This window comes from Hemiscyllium ocellatum, chromosome 37, assembly GCF_020745735.1.
Source record: "Hemiscyllium ocellatum isolate sHemOce1 chromosome 37, sHemOce1.pat.X.cur, whole genome shotgun sequence".
Classification (NCBI taxonomy): Eukaryota; Metazoa; Chordata; class Chondrichthyes; order Orectolobiformes; family Hemiscylliidae; genus Hemiscyllium; species Hemiscyllium ocellatum.
In genome coordinates this window covers 22,378,758-22,402,916 of record NC_083437.1, presented here as the reverse complement: position 1 = coordinate 22,402,916, position 24,159 = coordinate 22,378,758, and the positions used below count along the sequence as shown (strand labels likewise).

General features: G+C 41.2%; 1 protein-coding gene across 2 annotated transcripts; it reads left to right on the top strand.

Moving 5' to 3' along the window:
• The first annotated feature begins 1,375 nt into the window (after positions 1-1,375).
• Positions 1,376-22,717, top strand: cplane2 (ciliogenesis and planar polarity effector 2). Of its 2 annotated transcripts, none has more exons than XM_060852064.1 (6): positions 1,376-1,458; positions 8,604-8,763; positions 11,468-11,620; positions 12,209-12,333; positions 17,349-17,485; positions 19,821-22,717. In XM_060852064.1, the coding sequence occupies exons 2-6, from the start codon at positions 8,652-8,654 to the stop codon at positions 20,059-20,061; spliced, it is 768 nt and encodes a 255-aa protein (XP_060708047.1). In that variant the 5' UTR covers positions 1,376-1,458; positions 8,604-8,651; the 3' UTR covers positions 20,062-22,717. The 2 variants fall into 2 exon arrangements, with proteins under 2 accessions (XP_060708047.1, XP_060708048.1); XM_060852065.1 differs by having other exon boundaries at positions 1,405-1,482.
• The last annotated feature ends 1,442 nt before the right edge of the window (positions 22,718-24,159 follow it).

Here is a 24,159-nt window from a genome sequence, read left to right as displayed (position 1 = left end):
ATATATTGTCATTCCTTCAATGTCGGAGCATCAAAATCATGAAACGCTCTCCCTAACAACATTGTGGATGATCCTACACCAAATGGATTGTTGTTGAAGAAGCAGTTCAGAACCACGTTCTCAAGGGCTTTGGAATAGGCAATAACTGCTGGCTCAGCCAGTGAGCCTGACATCACTGAATGAATTTTAAGAGGTATTTGGTGCTATCAGTTGTTTCTTGATATCATGTGGAGTGAATCAACTTGGTTGTGATGTTGGGAGACCTCAGTGGAGATTATGTGGCCTGTTGTGCAAAACCATTTTAATTGGTGATTGAAGAATGTAGTCTCTTCAAATATATAAACAGAAAATGATTTTGAAATTTAATTGCAGGATTCAAAAAGAGTAAGAGAACAAAGCCATGGAAGGTGAAGACCTGTTTGTTCTAGGCCAGCTGCAATGAAGCGTGATGCAAGCTGGAGCAACAGCACATAACTTCCCGCTTAGGCACTTTAGAATTTTCTGGACTCAACGTTTAATTCAACAACTTCAGACTATTACCTGTGATCTCTAGCTTTATTTCACCCTGTTCCCTCACTCCATTCTTGTTTCCATGCATTTCAGCTGAGCTGGCTTACTTGCTGACAGTAACACCTATCATTACACTGCATTGACATCTCTACTCCCATTAGAACTCCCTTTTCTTTGGGCTTTCGAACCATCTGTTCCGCCCATTCCTCATCTCTCTGTATCAACAGCATAAAAGAGAGTTAGATAGTAGTTTTATTTGTCATTTTTACCATATACGATTGATAGACAACTTTCCTCCAGGACCACGGTGCCATATGCACAACAATAACAAACTACAATAGCACCAAATACCTCTTAAAATTCATTCAGTGATGTCAGGCTCACTGGCATTACTACAGTGTAATAATGAATGAACATTAAATTTTTAAAAAATAGCAGTAACTCGAAAAGTCTTGCAACAATGGATTAATGAAAATAAAATTTTCCAATCTCCTTCAGTCCTGAGGAAGGGTCAGTGGACTCTCAACGTTAACTCTGTTTCTCTCGCCACAGATGCTGCCAGACCTGCTGAGTTTCTCCAGCACTTGTGTGTTTCTCGCCCTCATCCTGTGCTACATCATAAGGATTTGTGAGCCACTACCTAAATGCAAGTATCTTTCTGGTTTTTGCTGCTTTCATTCTCTAAATATTTTTACTTCTAGTTGGTATGCAGTGACCTCTGGGTCACAATTTGCTGCAAACACCATTTTCAGGGAGAGGGCCGAAAGCGATTGGGGGGGGGGTTCAGACGGTCTCCATGGAAACTGCGCATGTTCGGCGCAGCCGTTTGTGACACCAGCGATGGCGCGCTGACGTCAGACGCAAGGTCTCCGGCGCGGTTACCATGGAGATTCAGGGCAGGTTGTGGGTCGCAAGGATCGTCGACCAACAGTCGTTTGGAAAACCTCCGTGAGTCCAACAGAGACTAACCTGGTGACTGCCATTGGGGCTTTATTAGAACTGGTTCAGAAACAGAGGGTTCGTGGGACTGATTCTGGGGATGGAGGGAGGGGTTAATGGAAGTGGTTCAGGGGACGGGGGGGGGGGGGGTGGGGTGGGGTGGGGGGTGTTGATGGGACTGGTTCAGCGAGTGCGGGGGGTTGATGGGCCTGGTTCAGGGGACAGGGGATTGACGGGACTGGTTCAGGGGGCTGGGGGTTGATGGGGGCGGTTTAATCGAACTGATTCTGGAATTTGGGGTTTGTGCTGAAGATGGAGCCTGTGGAAACACCTCTTAGGCAGAGGCTAAGGTCTCGGTTAGAGTTTTAAAAGGGTGTGAGTGTCATGTAAGCTGGTGCTAGGACATATGGGTACGATAGCATTGTGAAGAGCTTAGCACTGAATAGGGTTGAATGTAAGCACTGACATGGGATGGCGCCTACCTGTTTCCTCTCACAAATAATAGTCACTTGCCCCTGACATTCCTGCGCAGTCCTGATGGATTGCTTCACTGTCAGAATTGTTGTCTTTTGAATAAGATGTTAAGTGAAGGCTCTGCCTGCCACTTGGATTATTGTAAAAAATCCCTTGCACACCCAGTGGCCTGACCTCAATTAACATCATGGGAGCAAGGGTCAACCATTTGGCTGTCCAAACCTGCTGTGCCATCATGATGATCATGACTGATCCTGCTTTACTCATACTTTTGAGGAGAAAGTGAGGACTGCAGGTGCTGGAGATCAGAGTCGAAGAGTGTGGCACTGGAAAAGCGCAAACAGTCAGGCAGCATCCGAGGAGCGGGAGAATCGACGTTTCGAGCTTAAGCTCTGCATCGGGAATGAGGTGCTCATTCCTGATGAACAGCTTAATCTCGAAACACCAACTCTCCTGCTTTTCCAGCATCACACTCTCATTCTCTTTAGCCAAAGTGCTGTATAGTATTCAACTCCTTGAAATCGTACAACAAATTTGGCCTTGCTTGCTTTCTGTGGTAGTGAATTTCACAGGCTCACCACTGTCTGGTTGAAGACATTCCTCCTCATCTCAGTCCCAAGTGGTTTACCCCATTTGTTTATACTGTGCTTCCTGGTTCAGGACTCTCCCTCCATTGGGAGCATTCTTCCTGTGTCTACCCAGTCTAGTCCTGTCAAACTTTTAAGTCTCTGTCAGATATTACCCGGTCAATCTCTCTGCATATGTTCTACCATCCCAAGAATCAGTCTGATAAATATTCATTGCAATCCCTCTATAGCAAGAACATCTCTCAGATAAGGAGACTGAAAATGCACAAAATACTCTAGGTGTGTTAGTGAGTTTTGAGAAGATTTGTAGCTCAGGTTGAGGTTCTGGATGTAGGTTTGCTAGCTGAGCTGCATCAGAACATTACTTCAACGAGCCAATACACACTGCAGCACAGAGGAAAATCACCCATACCATGTATTCAAAAAGAATGGGTACCCAATGAACATAGTCCGCAGATTTCTCAGCAACAAACCCAAACAAGCAGACAAAACACGTCCAGAAACCCTAGCCACTCCCCTACATCAAAGGCATCCTGGAAATGACTGCCAGACTACTCAGACCCCTTGGCATCATGGTAGCCCACAAATCCACCAATACACTAAAACAGCAGCACATGAACTCGAAAGACCCTATACAGACGACAAGCAAAATTAATGTTATTTACAAAATACCGTGCAAGAACTGTAACGAACACTACATTGGACAAACAGGCAGAAAACTAGCCACCAGGATCCATGAACGTTTACTAGCCACAAAATGACATGACCCTCTCTCACTAGTATCCTTACACACAGATAAGTAAGGACACCACTTCGACTGGAACAACACATCCACCCTAGGACAAGCCAAACAGAGACATGCACGAGAATTCCTAGAAGCACGGCATTCCAAACGGAACTCTATCAACAAACACATCGAGTTAGACCCCATCTACCACCCCTGAGAAAAAGTACAGGAAATGACATCACCAACCAAAGAAACCCAAATATATAAATAGAAAGCAGGAATCATCTGCAGTGCTTTGCCCGGAGGCCCACTAAAGATGTTACCTAGTAGGGTCCCAAAATGTCTGGAACTGAACCTTCCAGCTCAGCGAGCAAACCTACATCCAGGTGTGTTCTCACCAAGGCAATATAAACTTGTAGCAAAACATCCCTGCTTCTGTATTCAAATCCCTTTATCCCATAAGCACTAGGAAGGAAATTGAAGAACAGGTCCTTGAGGTCCATAATCTCTGGATTACTGCCCAGGCCACATGCTAATTGATGTAGGGATAAGAAAATTAGGGAAGGAAACATGCGGCTAAGAGATTGTGGGAAAGAGGGATTCCGTTTCATGGGACATTGGCATCAGTTTTGGAACTGGGGAAATCTGTACCGATGGGGCAGATTCCACCTGAACCGATCTGGAATCGGTGTTCTAGCCAAAAGGATAAATAGGGAGGTCACTAGAACTTTAAATTTGAGTGTTGGGGGGTGGGGGGGTGGGTAGAGAGGGGAGGAGGAGGGGGGAAAGGGAAAGTGACAGGGAGTATTGAGTCAAGTAGAAAGATAAGCAGCAGGTTAGCATATGTGCAGGGTTTAAGTTCAATGCAGACTAGGAATGAAGCAAAAAGGAAGGATAACTTAGGACATATCACGAGAATTGTTGGAAATCACGAGGATAAGAAAATTAGCATTAAGGTGCTTTACATGAATGCTCGTATTCATAACAAAAGTAGATGAATTAACAGCACAAATCATCATGAATGACTATGATGTGATAGGCATCACAGAGAGTGGTTGCAGGGGGTTCAGGATTTGTAGTTAAACATTTAAGGATTTACACCTTATTTAAAAAAAAGACAGGGAAGTGGGTAAAGTGGCGGGGTTGCCTTGTTAGTTAAGAATGAAATTAAATCTATGGCACTGAATGACATAGGGTCAGAGGATGTGGAGTCTGTGTGGCTGGAGTTGAGGAACCACAAAGGCAAAAAAACCATAATGGGAGTTATGTACAGACCTCCTAACAGTGGTCAGGTCCAGGGGCACAAGACTTACTGGGAACTAGATACGGCATATCAGAAAGGCAAGGTCACGGTAATCATAGGATCTTCAATATGCAGGTGGATTGGATCCAAAGAAAGGGAATTCACGGAATGCTTACAGGATGGTGTTTTGGAACAGCTTCTGATGGAGCCCACAAGGGAGCAGGCTATTCTGGACTTAGTGCTATGTAGTGAGCCAGAGTTTATAAAAGATCTTTAAAGTAAGGGAACACTTAGGAGGCTGCAAGCATAATACAGTAGAGTTCAAAGGAAGTCAGGAAATGTATCAAAGAAAAAGAGAGAGCCTATCAAAGAGAGAGCACTGTGAAATCAGAAGATTGGTAAGACTATAAAAACAGAGGGCAACAAAGAAATAAGGAAGGAGAGGATCAAATATAAAGGTAGGCTAGCCAGTAATATTAGAAATGATAGTAGAAGTTTCTTTCAATAAGTAAGGAACAAACAAGAGGTAAAAGTAGACATTGGGCCACTCCAAATTGATGCAGGAAGGCTAGTGCTGGTAGGTAAGGAAATAATTGAAGAACTTAATAAGTACTTTGCATCAGTCTTCACGTGGGAGACATGAGTAATATCCCAAAATTAGGGAGAGTCGGGGGCAGAGTTGAATATGGTAGCCATTACAAAAGAGAGAGTGCTAGAAAAGTTTAAAGGTCTAAAAATTGAGAAATGTCCTGGCCCCGATGGGTTACCTCCTACTGTTCTGAGGGAGGTGGCTGAGGAATAGCAGAGGCATTGGTTGTGATCTTTCAAAACTCACTGGAATCAGGGAAAGTCCCAGATGATTGGAAAATCGCTCTTGTTCAAGAAAGGATCAAGACAAAAAATGGAAAATTCAAGGCCAATTAGCCTAACCTCAGTTGTTGGTAAAATTCTAGAATTCATAGTTAAGGATGAGATTTCTAAATTCTTGAAAGTGCAGGGTCTGATTAGAACAAGTCAGCATGGATTTAGTAAGGGGGAGGGGGGGGGGTCATGCCTGACAAACCTGTTAGAATTCTTTGAAGAATTGGCAAGTAGGTTAGACCAGAGAAACCCAGTGGATGTTATCTTTCTAGACTTCCAAAAGGCTTTTGATAAGGTGCCTCACGGGAGGCTGCTGAGTAAGGTGAGGGCCCATGGTGTTCGAGGTGAGCTCCTTGCATGGATTGAGGATTGGCTGTCTGACAGAAGGCAGAAAGTTGGGATAAAATATTCTTTTTTGGAATGGCAGCTGGTGACAAGTGGTGTCCCAAAGGGTTCAGTATTGGGGCCGCATCTGTTCACTTTATATATTAATGATCTGGATGAAGGGACTGGGGGCATTCTGGCAAAGTTTGCCGATGATGTGCAGTTAGGTGGACAGGCAGGTAGTACTGAGGAAGCTGCAGAAAGATTTAGACAGTTTAGGAGAGTGGTCCAGGAAATGGCTGATGGAATTCAATGTGAGCAAATTCGAGGTCTTGCACTTTGGAAAAAAGAACATAGGCATGGACTATTTTCTAAATGTTGAGAAAATTCATAAAGGTAAAATACAAAGGGATCTGGGAGTGCTCGTTCCGGATTCTGTAAAGGTTAACTTGCAGGTTGAGCCTGTGATCAAGAAGATAAATGTTGTCATTTATCTCAAGAGGGTTAGAATATAAAAGCAGTGATATGCTTCTGAGACTTTATAAAGCTCTACTTAGGCCCCTTTTAGAATAGTGTCCGATTTTGGGCCCCACACCTCAGGAAGGACATACTGGCACTGGACTGTGTCCAGGGAGATTCACACAGATGATCCTTGGAATGGTAGGCCTAACATACAATGAATGACTGACGATCCTTGGATTATATTCATTCGAGTTTGGAAAGTTGAGGAGAGATCTCATAGTAACTCACAAGATAATGGTGGACGCAAGGAAGTTGTTTCTGTTAGATGGGGAGACTAGGACCGTGGGCACAACCTTAGAATTAGAGGGGGTCAATTTAGAATAAAAATGAGACATTTCTTCAGCCAGAGAGTGGTGGACATGTGGAATTTATTGCCACAGAGTGCAATGGAGGCTGGGACATTAAATTTCTTCAAGGCAGAGGTTGATAAATTATTGATCACGCAAGGAATTAAGGGCTGCGGGGAGTGTGGGGGTAAGTGCAGTTGAAATACCCATCATTCAAATCATTCATTTCTGCTGTGAATAGCTGGGATCATATTGCTGATCCCTGCAGTAACCCACTAGTCACCGCCTATCGTTAAGGAAAAGGCCCATTTAATCCTGCTTTTTATTTCCTGTCTGCCAGCCAGTTTTCTATCCATCTCAATACACTATTCCCAAACCTATGCACTTTAATTTTGCACTCTAATTCTTACGTGAACCCTTTGTCAAAAGCCTTCTGGAGGTCCAAATAAAACACATCTCTGGCTCCCCTTCATCGACTCTACTAGTTAGGTCCTCAAAGAATTCCTGACTCTGTCTGAATCTGACACTATTTTCAACTGCTTAGCTATTAAATCCTTTATAACGGACTCTAGCATTTTCCACACTACCAGTGTTCGGCTGGCTGGTCTATAATTCCTGGTTTTCTTTCTGCCCCCTTCTTAAATAGAGGGGTTACATCACAGAAAGATATATGCTAGTTATTCTTTTGTTGTTGTTTGGAAATGCTTGCAGTACTACCGCATTTCTGTCATTAGATCATGACTTATTTTTCTTGTTGTGGTTCTGTTCGCCGAGCTGGAAGTTTTTGTTGCAAACGTTTCGTCCCCTGACTAGGCGACATCATCAGTGCTTTGGAGCCCTTTGATGATGTCGCCTAGCCAGGGGACGAAACGTTTGCAACAAAAACTTCCAGCTCGGCGAACAGAACCACAACAATGAGCACCCGAGCTACAAATCTTCGCACAAACCTTGAATTTATTTTTCTTCATTTCCATGCCCAAAGGCTGCTCCAACCGAGCACTGCAGCCTCCATCACAAAGAGGAAGAGGAAGCATATTGCAGTCCACCTCAACCAGAACTAGGAATGGACCTCGTGCCATTGGCACTAATCTGATTTACGTTGGTTGGCTAGCTAACCCCATCCCTGGACCCTGTCCCATTAACCCTGCTCATCCTCTCTCCTTTGCGTTCATTTCCTCCTCTTTGTATCCACTGCTGACTTTCAGTTTTATATTTCAAGTTCCTCCTCAGCTAGTCTCTCAGGCTGAGCCAGAACTTCCACAGCCTCAGCATCCTATTTGACCCCAGCTAATCTTCCAACCCTGTCAGCTCCATTTGCTCTGGCTGATCCATATTTTTGGCTTCTCCAGACTGCATGATTGTAATGGTCTCCAGGCTGGTAATTCTGTAACGGGCAATATCTTTGATTTTGTCCTCATCTCCTGTTCGTACATGTTCCTCTTCCAACGTAGGTCACTGAAGATTGATTTCCCTTCTTCCCTTTCCTCACTCCAGTGATGCATGTCAAATGTTATCATTGCAGTTGCTGCACATTGAATGGTTGTTATATGTCAGGGGTCCAATCTGGGCCCTTCTGGTTTACTGTTATCAAGTTGTACATTTACTTAATAAGCGGTCATAAAAGCCCCAGCTTTTTGTTAGAGCTGACAGGAAATTCCAGTAGAAAGTAACAGAGTTTATTGCATTAGATGTCTGAGGTATCAGTGAAGTGTCTTAATTGCAATTTACCAGTATACCTAAAGGGAGCGCTTTTGGGTAGCAAAGGTAAAAATGTAACTTGCAAATTGAACAATACATCGGCTATCTTGAACAAATGGCAATATTCAATGAGAAGTCCTAGTGACCAGTAGAGGAAATCACTATTGGCATTGGAACCTTTGTTCATTCTTTTAATATTTGTAAGAATGTTTATAAATATTAGTTGTTAAGGTGCTTGGGACAGAGATATAATTCAAGAAATCTCCAATCCTTAGGGTCACTCTGGAATTGCTAATTGGTGCTGGGCAATGGTTAACTTTGTACTAATTACATTTGTTTTGCTTTGGCATGAATTCTAGTCAAAGAAATGACCAATCACCATTCCAGCCATTGCACCATTTATTAACAGTAATAGTTGTTCGATTTTTCAGGTTGTTTTCTGATGGAAATGCGATGTCCTTGAGCTGCACACCCAAGAAATGGCGGTTCTTGTGAAGTCAGGATCTCTAGTAACAGCTGATTGGCTCAACTCTGTGGATGGCCGGGAATATCTGGCCAGCATCTTGCGCAGAAACAAGAGGAAAGTATTTGGTAAGAATAAAAACAATTGCCACTAAGTCAACTGAAAGGAAGGCCATGAAAAGACATGCTGGTCTTTTTAAACTACATTATTTAGAATTTAACTTGTTTAATTCCTTTCCACAGCTTCCTTGATCCAGGGAGTGTGCTGATTTCACACTTAGAGTCATAGAGATGTACAGCATGGAAACAGACCCTTTGGTCCAACTCGTCCACGCTGACCAGATATCCAAACCTAATCTAGTCACATTTGCCAGTACTTGGCCCAAATCCCTTTCAACCCTTCCTACTCATATACCCATCCAGATCCCTTTTAAATGTTGCAATTGTACCAGCCTCCACCACTTCCTCTGGCAGCTCATTCCATACACGCATCACCCTCTGCATGAAAAAGTTGCACCTTAAGCCCCTGTCACCCTAAACCTATGCCCTCTAGTTCTGGACTGTCCCACCCCAGAGAAAATACTTTGTCTGTTTGCCCTATACGTGCCCCTCATGATTTTATAAACCTCTGTAAAGTCACCACTCAGCCTTCGACACTCCAGAGAAAACACGCCCAGCCTATTCAGCTTCTCCCTGTAGCTCAAATCCTCCAACCCTGGCAACATCCTTGCAAGGACCTTTCTGAACCCTTTCAAGTTTTACAACGTCCTTCCGATAGGAAGGACACCAGAATTGCATGCAATATTCCAAAAGTGGCCTAACTAACATCTTGTACAGCTGCAACTGATGTACCCCTCAACTATACTCAATGCTCTGACCAATAAAGCAAAGCATACCAAATGCCTCCTTCACTATCCTATCTACCTGCGATTCTACTTTCAAGGAACTATGAACCTGCACTCCAAGATCTCTTTGTTCAGCAACACTCAATAGGACCTGACCATTAAGTGTGTAAGTCCTGCTAAGATTTACTTTCCCAAAATGCAACACCTTGCATTTATCTAAATAAACTCCATCTGCCACTTCTCATTGGCCCATCTGATCAAGATCCTGTTGTAATCTGAGGTAACCTTCTTTGCTGTCCAATACACCTCCAATTTTGGTGTCATCTTCAAACTTACTAACAATACCTCCTTTGTTCACATCCAAATAATTTATATAAATGACGAAAAGTAGTGGACTCAGCTCCGATCCTTGTGGCACTCCATTGGCCACAGGCCTCCAGTATGAAAAACAACCCTTTGGCACCACCCTCTGTCTTCTATATTCAAGCCAGTTCTGTGTCCAAATGGCTAGTTCTCCCTGTATTCCATGAGACCTAACCTTGCCAACCAATCTCCCATGGGGAACCTTGTCGAATGCTTTACTGAAGTTCATATAGATCACATCCACCGCTCTGCCCTCATCAATCCTCTTTGTTACTTCATCAAAAAACTCAATCAAGTTTGTGAGACATGATTTCCCACGCATAAAGCCATGTTGACTATCCCTAATCAGTCCGTCCTTTTCCAAATATATGTAAATCCTGTCCCTCCGAATTCCCTCCACCAACTTGCCCTGCACTGACGTCAGGCTCACTGGCCTATAGTTCCCTGGCTTGTCCTTACCACCTTTCTTAAATAATCGTACCACGTTAGCCAACCTCTAATCTTCTGACACCTTACCTGTAAGTATTGATACACATATCTCAGCAAGAGGCCCAGCAATCACTTCTCTAGCTTCCCACAGAGTTCAAGGGTACACCTGATCAGGTCCTGGGGATTTATCCGCCTTTGTGTTTCAAGACATCCAGCACTTCCTCCTCTGTAATGTGGTCATTTTTCAAGATGTCACCATCAATTTCCCCACATTCTCTATCTTCCACGTCCTTCTCCACAGAAAACACTGATGAAAAATACTCTTTTAGTATCTCCCCCACCTCCTGTGGCTCCACTCAAAGGTTGCCTTGCTGATCTTTGAGGGTCCCTATTTGCTCCCTAGTTATCTTTTTGTCCTTACTATAGTTGTAAAAACCCTTTGGATTTTCCTTTACCCTATTTGCCAAAGCTATCTCATGTCCCCTGTTTGTCCTCCTGATTTCCCTCTTAAGTATACTCCTACTGCCTTTATATTCTTTTAAGGATTCACTCAATCTCTCCTGTCTATACCTGATATATACTTCCTTCACTTTGTTAACCAAACCCTCAATTTCTGTAGTTATCCAGCATTCCCTATACCTTCCAGCTTTCCCTTTTACCCTAACAGGAATATACTGTCTCTGGACTTATGTTGTCTCATTTCTGGAGGCTTCCCATTTTCTAGCTGTCCCTTCCTTGGTGTGTGGTGTTATCACATTTTATCCTTCCTATATCTTCTCACTGCAGATTTTAGAGGCAAGAGGAGAAGGTGCCATACTTAGAAATGCAGGGGGCATGAGCACAGCACAATACACAAACAGCTAGTTTAGTCTAGTTTAGCTATGTTTTAGACAGGTTGCAGTCATCCAATCAGATTGTTTTTGGTGCATTTATCCTGAAATTCGTACCAACTCTTTAGTTCATTATTTGCATCATTGCTGTCTGTCGTGGTTAGAAACATTTTTACCAGAGCAACTGACCACCTTACAATGGTTTGAGCTTGGGAGCATTTTGAATAACTGACAAAAGTTCTAACTTTTCGAAATGTGTTTTGATGGAATCCAGACTAGCACTATCTATTGCCAGGTCAACATGTTAGTGTCTGTTCCTCTTAATATTTGTTCTGGTAGCATTGATATGATTGTGTTTACCTCCAGGATTACTTGAACGGCCGATGCTCCCTCCACAGATTGCACCTGACATTGCTAGTTACAAGATCTTTCTGTCTGGGAAGAGTGGAGTAGGAAAAACAGCAGCAATTGCAAAGTTTGCTGGTTTAGAAATTTCCAATGTTCATCATGAGACCACAGGTGACGCTCCAGTCTATTTCCATATATGTGTGTATGTATACTCCAGTGTGCATATTTTTCTGTGCATATTTGGATCACTATTTCCGTGCTAGCCACAAGTAAATGTGGACTCAATATTATTTTGTTCCAATATGTGTGCACAGTATATTGGACTCAGTATATCTTGTGGGTTTTTAAATAGAGGTGTATTGACTTTGTGCATATGCAGAGTACTATGCTGTACAGCAGATCTCCTTGAAATGTAGGTTAGGATCCTAAGCATGGTCATCAGCCAGAACCTCTGGGGTCCTGAGCTCTCAGACTGCAATGGCCAGCTGCCATCCCTGCTGTTAAGAGTCTTTCCCCCATTCATAGCTCATTGAGAGGTTATGATGATTTTCAAGCCTCGAAATGTGGTCACAGTGGGCAAAGATTCTGGAAGCACTGTTATACAGGGGTGTTTGTTGAAGCATCTTCAAGATGCTGTGCTCTGATTTTATTTTTCAGTAAAGTCCTAAAATTAGAAAAAAAATCCCAAAATATTTGGGGTTCCATTGAAATATCTATCTCTGTTTTAATGATAAAGTCTCATGATTGTCTTAAATGCAGGGATTCAGACAAGGACAGTTTATTGGCCAGCAAAGCTGGTGGAGAGCGGTCGAGTGATCATGTTTCGCTTTCAGTTCTGGGACTGCGGTGAGGCCTCCCTGAAGAAATTTGACCACATTCTTGCAGTAAGAAAGCATCAAAACTATTAGATAAAGAAATTGATTGTTGGAGATGCATTCCTCATTTCATGCACAAATATGATAAGCAATTGGCAAACTCTAAACCAAAAGTATAATTTAGCATCTAAAAATGTAGTTGTGGAGGTCTGCTTTTTTCACCACGTAAGACCCTGTTTCTTTTCTTTCAATGGTTGACTGTGCTAATGAAGCTTGGCCATTGGCCAAGATTAGCTGTGTCTTGGAGGTGGCTGGTGCCCCTGGAACCCATAATCTTATTAGGGTGAGCAGCTTTGAAAGGAGAAAGGTTATTTTAGAAAGGAATAGCATTTTGTAATCCTTACTCAATGTTTCAGGAGATGTGCCTACTATTCCCTATATAGTACTCCTCTTCACACTGCTGGAATCAGCATGTTAGATACCAGCAGAACACAGCTGCTTTTACTTAATGGGGAGGAGAAAAAAAATTACAATGAGAGTCGTCCACAATCACTTCACCAGCTCGCTGATTCACTTGAAACTCCTACACCACAGAAGGAGATCATTAAGTACCTTCTATACCAGCTTTTAAAAGAGCCATGTGATTAGTTAAAAAATCACACAACACCAGGTTATACAACACCAGTCCAACAGGTTTAATTGAATCCACTAGCTTTCGGAAAACTGCTCCTTCAGGTGATTGTGGAGTACACAATTGTAAGACACAGAATTTATAGCAAAAGTTTAGAGTGTGATGTAACTGAAATTATACATTGAAAAATACATTGATTGTTTGTTGAGCTGTTAGAATGTTAGAATGACCATGTTAGTTTCACTTCTTTCATATGTAAATCGCAAAACTTTTTTTAAAAAATTGGTACATTCTCAAGTGTACTTTAACAATTGGTGTCAGCCCAGTTAATATATTAGGTATTAGTACCTCTGTGTGCTGCTGTCTGTACCATAATGTTTAGACTGATTCTAATCTAAAAAATGAATTAACAAAATCTTACATGGATTCATGCAGTTTTTGAGCAAAGTATAATGTAACTTTGCAAGTACAAATTCACCCCAAAACCTTAAATATGTATGTGTGCATGTGGGTGTGTGTGTGTGTAAAGGGGTATAAGTCTGTGAGAGGGTGCATGTGTGTGTGTAGGAGTGTCTGTGTTTGGTACAATGGCATCACCTGTAGTGTGACATGAACCCAAGGTCCAGGTTGAGGCCATCCCTATGGGTACCAAACTTGGCTATCAGCCTCTGCTTTTTAAAAAAGGTTTTGTGATATACGTATGAAAGAAGTGAAACTAACATGGTCATTCTAACATATGAGAGACTTAACAAACAATCAAGGTATTATTCAATGTATAATTTCAGTTACATCACATTGTAAACTTTTGATATAAATTCTGGGTCTTAAAATCATCTACTCCACAACCACCTGATGAAGGAGCAGCGCTCCAAAAGCTAGTGCTTCCAATTAAACCGGTTAGACTATAACCTTGTGTTGTGATTTTTAACTTTGTACACCTCAGTCCATCACCGGCATCTCCAAATTATGCAATTAGTGTTCCACTGTCCAATTCTTTGTCCACAGTCCTGCACACTTTGAGTATTTATCAAATTCTCTTTGAAAGTCACTTCTGAAACTACTTCTCTATCTTTTTTAGGCAGTATCTTCTAGATCTTCACAATTGATTAAGAAGATAATTATTCTTGAATTTCTCCCTTGTCTTTTTGGCCAATGGTCTTAAATCTGAATCTTTTGGGTTACCGATTCCCTTGCTCCCAGTGGCAAAGGTTTGTCCCTGACTCTTTTTCATAACTCCTCATAATTTTGAACATGTTAATGAAATCTTAATCTGTATTTTTCTTAAGCGCATAGTCATGGATTCTTTACACATACTATGTAACAGAAGTCCCTCAGCCATGGTACAATTTAGTAAATCTCATTTACATCTTCTTCATGGTTTGATACACATACTAAAATATGGTGTCCAGAATTGAATGCAGTTCTTTAGGTTTGAGGCCTAACCAGTAATTTATAATGGGTTGAGCATAACTTCCTATATTTTGTACACTCAGCCTCTATTTATAACATTCATGATCTTGCATTTTAAACTTTTTTTTTGGATTCAAAGATTCCTATAAATAAATCAAATTATTTAGTGCAGTGTACATTACTTCTCTATTTTCCTTCTAAAATTCCTTACTACACAGCATTATTTTTATCTGCTGTATGTCTGTCTTGTCTGTGTCCTGATGTTTGCCACTGTCATCGTTGATACACTTTCAAGTTTTGTGTTCGCTGCAAACTTAGAATGATGCCCTCAGCTCCAGCCTCTGTCATTAACATATAACAAAAAGTGCAATAGCTTTAATATCATTAACATGTTTCTTCGGAGGGTTAGTGTGGACTCAATGGACCAAACGACGTGCTTCCACATTGGAGGGATTCTGTATATCAAAACAATATAGTAGTCCTAATACTGATCCCTGGGGATACTATTGCTTATACCTCCCAGTCTGATAAATAACTGTTCAGCACCACTCTTTTTTTTTCAGCCAATTTTGTATTCACATTGCAACTATGCATTTAACACTATAGGTTTCAGTTTTGCTAACAAGACTATTATGTGGTGTTTTATCAAACACCTTAAAACTATGCATGCAACATGAATTAAATAACAGAGTTTTGATGATGGTATTGCAAATTGATGAAGCTTTGGTTGCATCTTGCTTATTTTTTATTCATTTGTGGGACAGGGTTTCGCTGGCTAGACAAGTATTTATTGCCCATCTGTAATTGCTGGGGATCTGGAATCAGGTGTAGGCCAGACCACGTAAGGATGGCACTTTCCTTCTCTAAAGGATATTAGTGATCCAGATGGGTTTTTCCAGAAAGCGACAATGGATTCATGGTGGTGGTGGTGGTCGTCGTCGTCGTCACCATCACCACCACCACCACCACTCTTAATTTCAGATTTTTATTTCATTCAACTTCCACTTCCTGCCATGATGGGATTTGAACCCCAGAACACTACCTGGATCTGTAGATAATACCATTAGGCCACTGCCTCTCCCCAGTTAAAAATCTTATCTAGCATTTCTTAGTTAATTCATCTAGCTTGATCCATCAGCAACTTTTATGATACTATAAACAGCAGAGTGCTCCATATCATCTTTTGGTTTTGTAAGCAGTGGGTATTACAGCAAGCTTTCTATTCATTGGTGCCCCAAATAGAACAAAGAAAGTCAGCTACACATGGGTGAGAGTAAAATGAAGGGCATGGAGGTTAGTTTGATTTTAGAGTCAGATAAAAGGTCAGCACAACATTGAGGACCTTTGTTCTAAGTACACTCTGATCCTGAATGACAACTGTTTACCCATAACTTGTGTGTGTCATTAAATCCTTAAAAGCTTTGCAAATACAAGTGTTTTCTGAAAATCCAAGTGAAATGTTTATATCCAGTGATAAAACTTATGCTTTAGTTTTAGTGCATCCCCTGAAAAACTTTGGACTGATATCCAGTATTTATATGAAAATGTTAATGAGTTTCAACCAAGCTATGTTTTGTATTATATGATGCTCTGTAGAGAATTAAGCAGTAATTAGATGAATAGTCCAAACCAGTAAACAGGTCAGAAGGGGCCTTTGTTTAATGCCATGCGTATCCCTCAGCATTATACTAGGTTTTTGGCATGAGTGATACATCAATCTACATTTTGCTGACTAAGAAACAGAAGTGCTATTAATTGAGCTTAGCTGGTGTACGTCTGGGCACTGAGCTTTGTCATAGCACTCAATTTGATGACTTTAGTACTTGAGGCATTTTGATTGAATCATATTTTTCTCTAATGTCTTCAGGTTGAAAGGCTGATTTGAATAATGTATTCAGCATCTGCTGCTTCTACTTTTGCCTAATTAAATCTGTATCCAATTTGTACTTGAAAACCTAACTTTTTAATATTGTAGCTTTAAAGAATATGCTTTGGAAAAGCATACTCAAAAATTGTAGCAAAATGAAGTTTGCGCTGTCTGAAAAATGTTTTGATAATAAAGTGCTTGACTTCCATAATGCTGCACAATGGGAATTGAGACCAGCTGTATTTTTCTGGTGAGGTTAGAGGATGTAAGATAATTGGACCAGGTGGACTAATTTAATTAAGTCCCCGTTTTGAAGTTGTCAAGTTCTGCCCTTATCTTTACAAATTCATTTTAATTCCCATGCCAGCTTCATAATGAAAATTGCTGGATTGGTTCTTGGAATAAGAGTGCTATACTATGAGGAAAGACTAGGTAGAATGGGCTTGTACTCACTGGAGTTTAGAAGAATAACAAGCAATCTCATTGAAACAAAAGATTCTTGAGAGGATTTGAAAGGTAGATGCTGAGAGGCTGTTTCTCCAGGCTGGAAAGACTAGAAATAAGGGGCATAATCTCAGTGTAATGGATCAGCCATTTAGGACAGAGATGAGAAATTACCTCACTTATGGTTTGAAAACCTGTGGAATTCACTATGCTAGGGATCGATGGCTGTGTAGCTGTTCAGTGTATTCCAGGCTGAGACTAATTCACTTTTCAACTTTGGAGGAACAAACAATATGCATGTCAGGTAGTGAAATGCAATTAAGGTCAAAGATAGCCTTGATGTAATCGAATGGTGTACTCTTCCCTTTTTCTCTCAGTTCAGATGAGGTGCTAAGCAAAATTACTGGAAATGGAAGGATGTAACTACATTAGCAGCCATGGAACAGGTTTGATGGACTGTTTCTGTTTCTATTTGGCAGTGATGTAGCAATAGCTCAACTTTGCTCTGCATTTTCAATTTGAAGATCTTGACTCTTCACTTGAGTTGCCCAGTTTTTTTACTCTTTTCTTTGTGTGCTGAACAGAGGTGACTGTTCCATTTTGGTTATGATTTTACAGCCCTTGTCAACCATACAAGAGTGAGATGTTATGGTATTGGCTGAAATTGAAAACACCATTGAATGTACTGTTTATCGTGAGCAATCCTTGAATCATATATTTTCTTCCTCTCAGGCCTGCAAGGACAAGGCTGATGCCATCTTGTTTCTTTTCTCCTTCACTGATCGTTCATCATTCAACGATTTGCCTAGTCAAATGTCACGGATCGTGGATGATGCGGAGAAGATTGTTAAAATTGTGATTGGAACCAAGTATCCTTAATCATCAAAGCAGTTCAGATTATAATTCTTTCAGCTGGAAGCTGATATTTAAAAACCTTTAATGTGTCTCTGATTATAAAGCAAATCACAGTTTTTATGCCACTGATTCTTGCTCTCAGAAATGACGAGACTTTTACTGACTCTGCTAACACAACCTGGGAAGATAAATGCCCTAGAAAGTTATAGAGTTTCTTTAGAGGGGAGCCTGGTGACCCTGGAACAAAAGCAGAATCAATTGGCTGCAGGCACAGTCTGGCATTACAGGCACCTGCACAACAGTGCACTTTAATAAAATCTAAATAAAGCTAAAACACCTCCCCATCTGTTACCTCTCAACCCCTCCGACACATTCTTCATGTTGCATCCATGCCAATCCCATGCCCTTCTACCAACCTCCATGGCGCCTGATGTCCTCTATTATCCTTTTCCTTCCACCCATTGCTCTTGGTTCCTAATACATCCTATGCCAATTTATTGCCCTGCGTTCAACATCTTGGACATTTTATAAGCCCTATGTTAACTTGTGCCCATGCACCCAATGTCATACTTATTTCAGTCTCCACATCACCACCGCGCCCCCCCCCCCCCCCCCCCCCCCCCCCATTTAGTCTCACACTCACATTCTTGCTCTCAAATGCACGCGCACACAATTCCTTCTCCCTTCATGTAAACTCACCTGTATACACCATGGGCAAACCTCAAGAACCATGCTGATATAAAATTACATTGTGTCTACTGTTGACTTTACAATTTTTTTTTTAATGTTCCTCCCACTAAGTTTTTAAAACCACGTTTGATACAATGACATCCATTTAATTAATCACAAAAATAAATATTTGAAGTCAAAGTTGTTTGTCAGTTCCAATGAGTATATGCACTTTTTAAGCAATGTATTTTCTATTTCTTGTAATCCCAGAGCCCTTCACTTAATGTGTCCCAGGGCCATATCCACAGTCATACCTCACATCTTCATAGGGGTATTCTAGCTGTTCAAAGTAAATTCGCTGATTAGACATGCTCTGATCTAGTTTGCTCTGCACATCTTGGACTGCAGACAACTGAGATATTGAAAAGGGATTTAAATGAATACAGCTGGGCGGCACGGTGGCTCAGTGCTTAGTACCACTGCCTCTCAGTGCCAGGGACCCAGATTCGATTCCAGCCTCAGGTGACTCTGCACATTCTCCCGTGTCTGCGTGAGTTTCCTCTGGATGCTCCAGTTTCCTCCCACAATCCAAAGATGTGCAGGTTAAGTGAATTGATCATGCTAAATTGCCCATAGTGTTCAGGGATGTGTAGGTTAGGTGCATTAGTCAGGGGCAAATTTAGAGTAATATGGTAAGCAGAATGGGTCTGGGTGGGTTACTCTTTGGAGGGTCGGTGTGGACATGTTGGGCCGAAGGGCCTGTTTCCACACTGTAGGGATTCTGTGATATTCTGTGTCGCAGCTGTTTCTGTGAACCGTGCAGTGTTGAAGTCAGTCAAAATCGGAAAGGACACGTTTAGTGGGAGGGAATTCTGGTTTCTGGTGGTTTCTGCCGCTCTCATGACAAAAATCTGGGCCGATGTATCAAAGTTTTATTGATTGCTTTATTATCTTGACTTTAATCTGTGATAGTTTTTAGCCAAACTTGAATTTGTTGTATGCGCTCAATCAGCTGTTAAAGGATTTTGAAAGACATTTTGAATGATGATTTATTGACGCTTGTAGTCTACAATGGACAACATAGTAAAACACAGTAAAAAGCTTCAATTTTGCCAAATTTCAATTCTGTGTACTTTTGCCTATAATAGGAGGACATTTTCATTTTAAAATACTGGTTTTCCTTTTCAGTTCTAGCCCCCTCCCCACTTCTAAAATCTCCAGCTCCTGCTGGGAACCAACAACCTTGTTTACTTTGGTGATCATTTTTCATGTGAGCTTAATATCAACACGCTGCTTGACCATGAAGACCTTGCAGGTAAATCTAATCTTGTCCTAACCCAGTATTATTTTTTCTTTTTTCAGCAAGAAACACTGGATACCGTTCAACAAATGGGAATCTTAGTTGATTTTTTTTCTTTAGCCTGAATGCATTATAGTTTATTTGCAATGCCCCTCACTGCTACTGCTAAAGACATTCAATGCCTTTTCTGTTTTTTCTTCTTCTCCTTGAGGGTAATTCATTGTTTTATAATAGTTTTGGAGTGACATCTTGACTGGAATGACATTACAAGCGTCACAGTTATTTGGAAGGATAAATATAACTTTTGATAGTTTCTGTTGATGTGCATGCAAATAAAATCATTCAATGTCTACTAATTTTCCCTAACTGAATGTGAACAGATTTGACCAGTACATGCATACTGATGTCACTGACAGGGAACTTCGTGACTTCCAGCAGACATGGCACCTGCCTGTCTTCAAAATGAAGAGCATCAATGGTCCACGCTTGTCAGATGGAAAAACGCTTGATGGCAAAGCAGGGCTGCTGGAGGTAGAGCACATACTGAATGGAGTGGCTGAACATCTTTGGTATCAAGATCAAGTGACAGCAGGACTAGTCCCTGCACCACACCACCGTTGAGAACCTTACAGTAACTTGCTGAGGTCGCTACAGCCTCTTCTCTGGAGCACTCTGTTCTTAACATATGTCTTGAAGGTAGTGATTTGTCAACACTGGGCCAAATGTGTTGGGTCACCACAACCATTGCAATATTCTGATTCCTGCAGTTCCATAATTGCAGCCAGTGTTCAAATGGGTGTGAAAGTTTTCTCCAATCCCTTGACTGGTAATAACTCAACAAGAAATCTGGGCAAGAGAATTATTGAAAGGTTGCTTAAGGCAACAAGATGACTTATCAGTTCAGCATGGATGAATGTTGACATTCTGGGTTGTCACTGACAGTCTTGCAACACTAAGTCAGCTATTAATTGCTGAATGAACTGCAATGACTAGAAGATGTCTGTTCTTTATTCCTGTTCAGTTTTGCACCAAACTACAGAGGAACCTCGATTATTGAAGGAAACTGGCGGTGAGTTAGATTAGATTAGATTAGATTCCCTACAGTGTGGAAACAGGCCCTTCAGCCCAACAAGTCCACACCAACCCTCCGAGTATTTCATTCAGTTAATCAAATTCTGGGTAATTGAATGCCGGATAACATAGTTTAGCTAAGCATCGGGAACTTGCAATCTTGCCATATAATCCGATATTCGGATAATCGAATACCGGATAATTGAGGTTCCTCTGTATATTTATTGGATGGGTTGAGTTCACTTGCAGTTGGATACCTGCACTGGCATGTGTCAGACTTGTGAGATCAAGTTAATAAGTACAGGGTTTGACAGGAGCTGCGATTAAAAATCAGCCAGGAGTAGAGGTTGTAATCTGTGGAAAAGTTGGCAACCCTTACAATGTTAGCATGGAAATGTCACATTTTTATCATGAGTTGGATCCCAAGCTGTATAATGTGACAGTATTTTGCTCTGGACTTTATGATCAGCATAAACAAGGAATGCATAGCAATTACTGGAGTTCTAAATGTATAATGAATTGCTGATCATGTCAAAATTACAAAACATTAGGATCCTTTGTTTTTTGTACTGTTTCACCTCTTTGCTCCTGAGGGAATGAAGTTTTGTTGGTGTATGATAGTACAGGAGCAAGGGGCTTATAAATAGCCAAATGGCCCCTACTTTCCTTGGGAACTTGACTGCATGTTGGCAGGTTGCTCAACTATGGAATGCATCATTGTCTGACTTGAAATTTTATTTGCTCAGTGTGGACAGATTGATATCACTGGATAGCAGTCAGGAGTGGAATTTATATTTTTCCTTTTTGTCCTCCTTTTCCCCATCCTGTGAAAAAGGCCACTGTGTCCTGGCTTGGATCAGCTAACATAGACCAGAATCAGTCCAGAGATGATCTTGGTCTGTGCAGATGAATGTTACATTGATGTTTCATTTACCTATTGAGCTTGAATGTTACTGATTTTAACCCAAAGATTTGACTTCCATTGTCTAACATATTATGTTGTCACTGAAGTATTGCAGTTGTGTCCTTTTGTCAAGCTATAGCAAAGTACTCCTAACCACGATAGTATGTGGAAATGACATGTTGCCAAGTAATGATCAGGATGGCATGTTCGTGGGACAATCTTCTTGAGATTGGATTCTGTGGAGTTGATAAATGTTTTCAATCTTTGCAGCACATGACTTAGTGGTCCCTGTTGCAATGGGTTCCTATATTAGTTCTTTTATCATCTGATTGCTGCCTTGCAACCTCATTGAAAATTGAATGCTGGCAATACATAGCACCAAAATAACTTTAAATGAATATTGTTAGAGAATAGCATATGTTAACAGAGATTTAATCTCATTATATTTCTGAAATGGAACCTGTTACGATCATTTTAATTTGCTTTACGAATATTTTGAGAAGAGATCAATGTTCAAGTCATATTGCAGGAAACAGTGTCGAGTCTTGTTAAGCTACAGATGGGTTCTAAAAGATTATACTTTTATTAAGAAAGGGTTAGATTCATAGTTAATATCCTAATGCAATGTTCATTTTGTACTGCCACCATGACTTGAATCTTTTTCCTTGACTTAACGCTTTATTCCTGGTTTTACTCATTAAATTACTTTGCTGAAATAAGCTGCTCAGTTCTCAACCCATCTTCTCACATTTCTTACTCTCCCAGACAGTGAAGTCTATAATCAGAGTGATTACAGAGTGCTACTAGTGTATAACCAGGAAAATATGCCTATAATGGGCATCTTCAGCTGGGCTGGGCAAATATCCTGTCCCCCATTTGGGTTAGAGATGATAATCTGGCTGCAGAGAGTCAGAAGTAAAAGATTTCTTTGTTAAGATTTTACTTTCTTAACAAAACATTTAGGTTCATGGTTTTTTTGTTTAAATCTGACAGTGCTTCACTCTCTGGATTCCAAGTACTTTCTTCCATTTAAGAGTTCCACACAAGTGTCAGGTATGACCAGCTCCAACAAGTGAAGGTATAACCATCTCCTCTTGATATTCAGCACATTGCCATCACTAAGTTCATCAATGTAGTGATGTAACGTGGTCAGCCAGGTGGACGCCATTGAACATGAATTCTCTGATTGGGGCTTTTAATCTGGTTGAATCAGGGAGCCCTGGCTGGCAGATTAAGAACAGCAGTGTCAGAGATCTGGCTTTGAGATATCTGGATCAGTGTCAAGGACTTTTTCACATGTAAATAAAGGGTGATGGGTTACAAGCTTCTGTGGAGTTATTTTAGTGGTGATGAAAGTAAAGCATGCTCCTGAAGAAATTCCCTTGTAATAATCACCTTTGAGTTGGAGTAAGTATTTCTGGCATCATGCTGTTATTTTAGAAGCTTGACTTGTTTGATGCTGCCATTGAAGACTGGACCCAGTATATGGAAAGTTTGTGTTATTTATTCCGGGTAAATAACATTGGGGCAAATGAAGAGCAGTGAGTAATTCTCTTGACAGCTTGTGGACCTACAGCTTTTTCAGTTATTAGGAGTCAAATGCTTCCTGAGGCCTAGATACTAAAACCTTTCAAGAGTTGACTAATTTAGTTAAAGAATATTATGATTCCAAGCAACCTTTAATTTTGAGAAGATATCTGTTTTATTCAGCAGTTCAAGAGCTAGGGGAATCTATATCGGGGTTTTTGACTCGGCTAAGACACCTGGCAGAGGCATGTGACTTTGGTTTAACCCAAAATGAGCTGCTGAGAGATCGTTTAGTATGTGGGATTAATGATGTAACCCCGCAAAAGCACCTACTAGCTGAAGCCCAACTGGACCTCAACAGGCACTACAACTGGCTTTATCATTGGAAAATGTGGCAAGTGGAGCATATAAATTGCAGCCTATTCTGATGGCAGGGAACATCCTCACCAGTCGAACTGAGCTTGTGAAGCACTGCTTGAGTGAAGGCAATTGCATGGTCTCACTCAGGACAAGTCAACCAAAATAAAGCCAAGCCTCAGCCAAGCGGTTAAAATGTTCTTCAGGATGCAGGCTGGCAAGCTGTTGTAGTTGCTGCTGGTATGTGGACCCAAGACAGCAAAAGAGTCCCACTAGGCCTGAAGTGAGTAAGAGAGCTCATAGGCTGGTATCCAGGAGAGTGCACACCCTGAAAAGCCCACCGATATCTGGCTTGGAACAGTTAAATTGCTTCACAACATCTAAATGAGAATTAATCAAAACAAACACCTGGTTAAATGGTCATCCAGTTCTAATGGGGGTCGATATCAGTGCAGCTGTTTGTGATTGCAGAACCAGTCTAAAACAAAATTCACTCTGGACTCCAACCCATAAGTTTGTGTGAGATCTCAGCTAGCCTGAGAACTATACCAGAAATCTTTCCAGATTAAGGATACAACTTTGATTCTGGTCTGTTATGAAAAGCAGCTGGTTCAGTTAGGACTGACTGTAGTAAAAGGTTTGGGCCAAGCTTGATGGGACGAAATTAGTTGAGAAAGATTCACCTAGGTTCACTCAATCTTTTTCAATTAGAATATGGCTGCCTGTGTGAACTCATAATTACATACCGGGAAGCTTTTCAGGAAGGTCGAGGGACTATCAAAAGAGCCAAGGCCACATTGCATGTTGACCAGGAAGAATTCTATGATTGTGCAAGGCCTGCTCAATGCCATTTGCCTTAT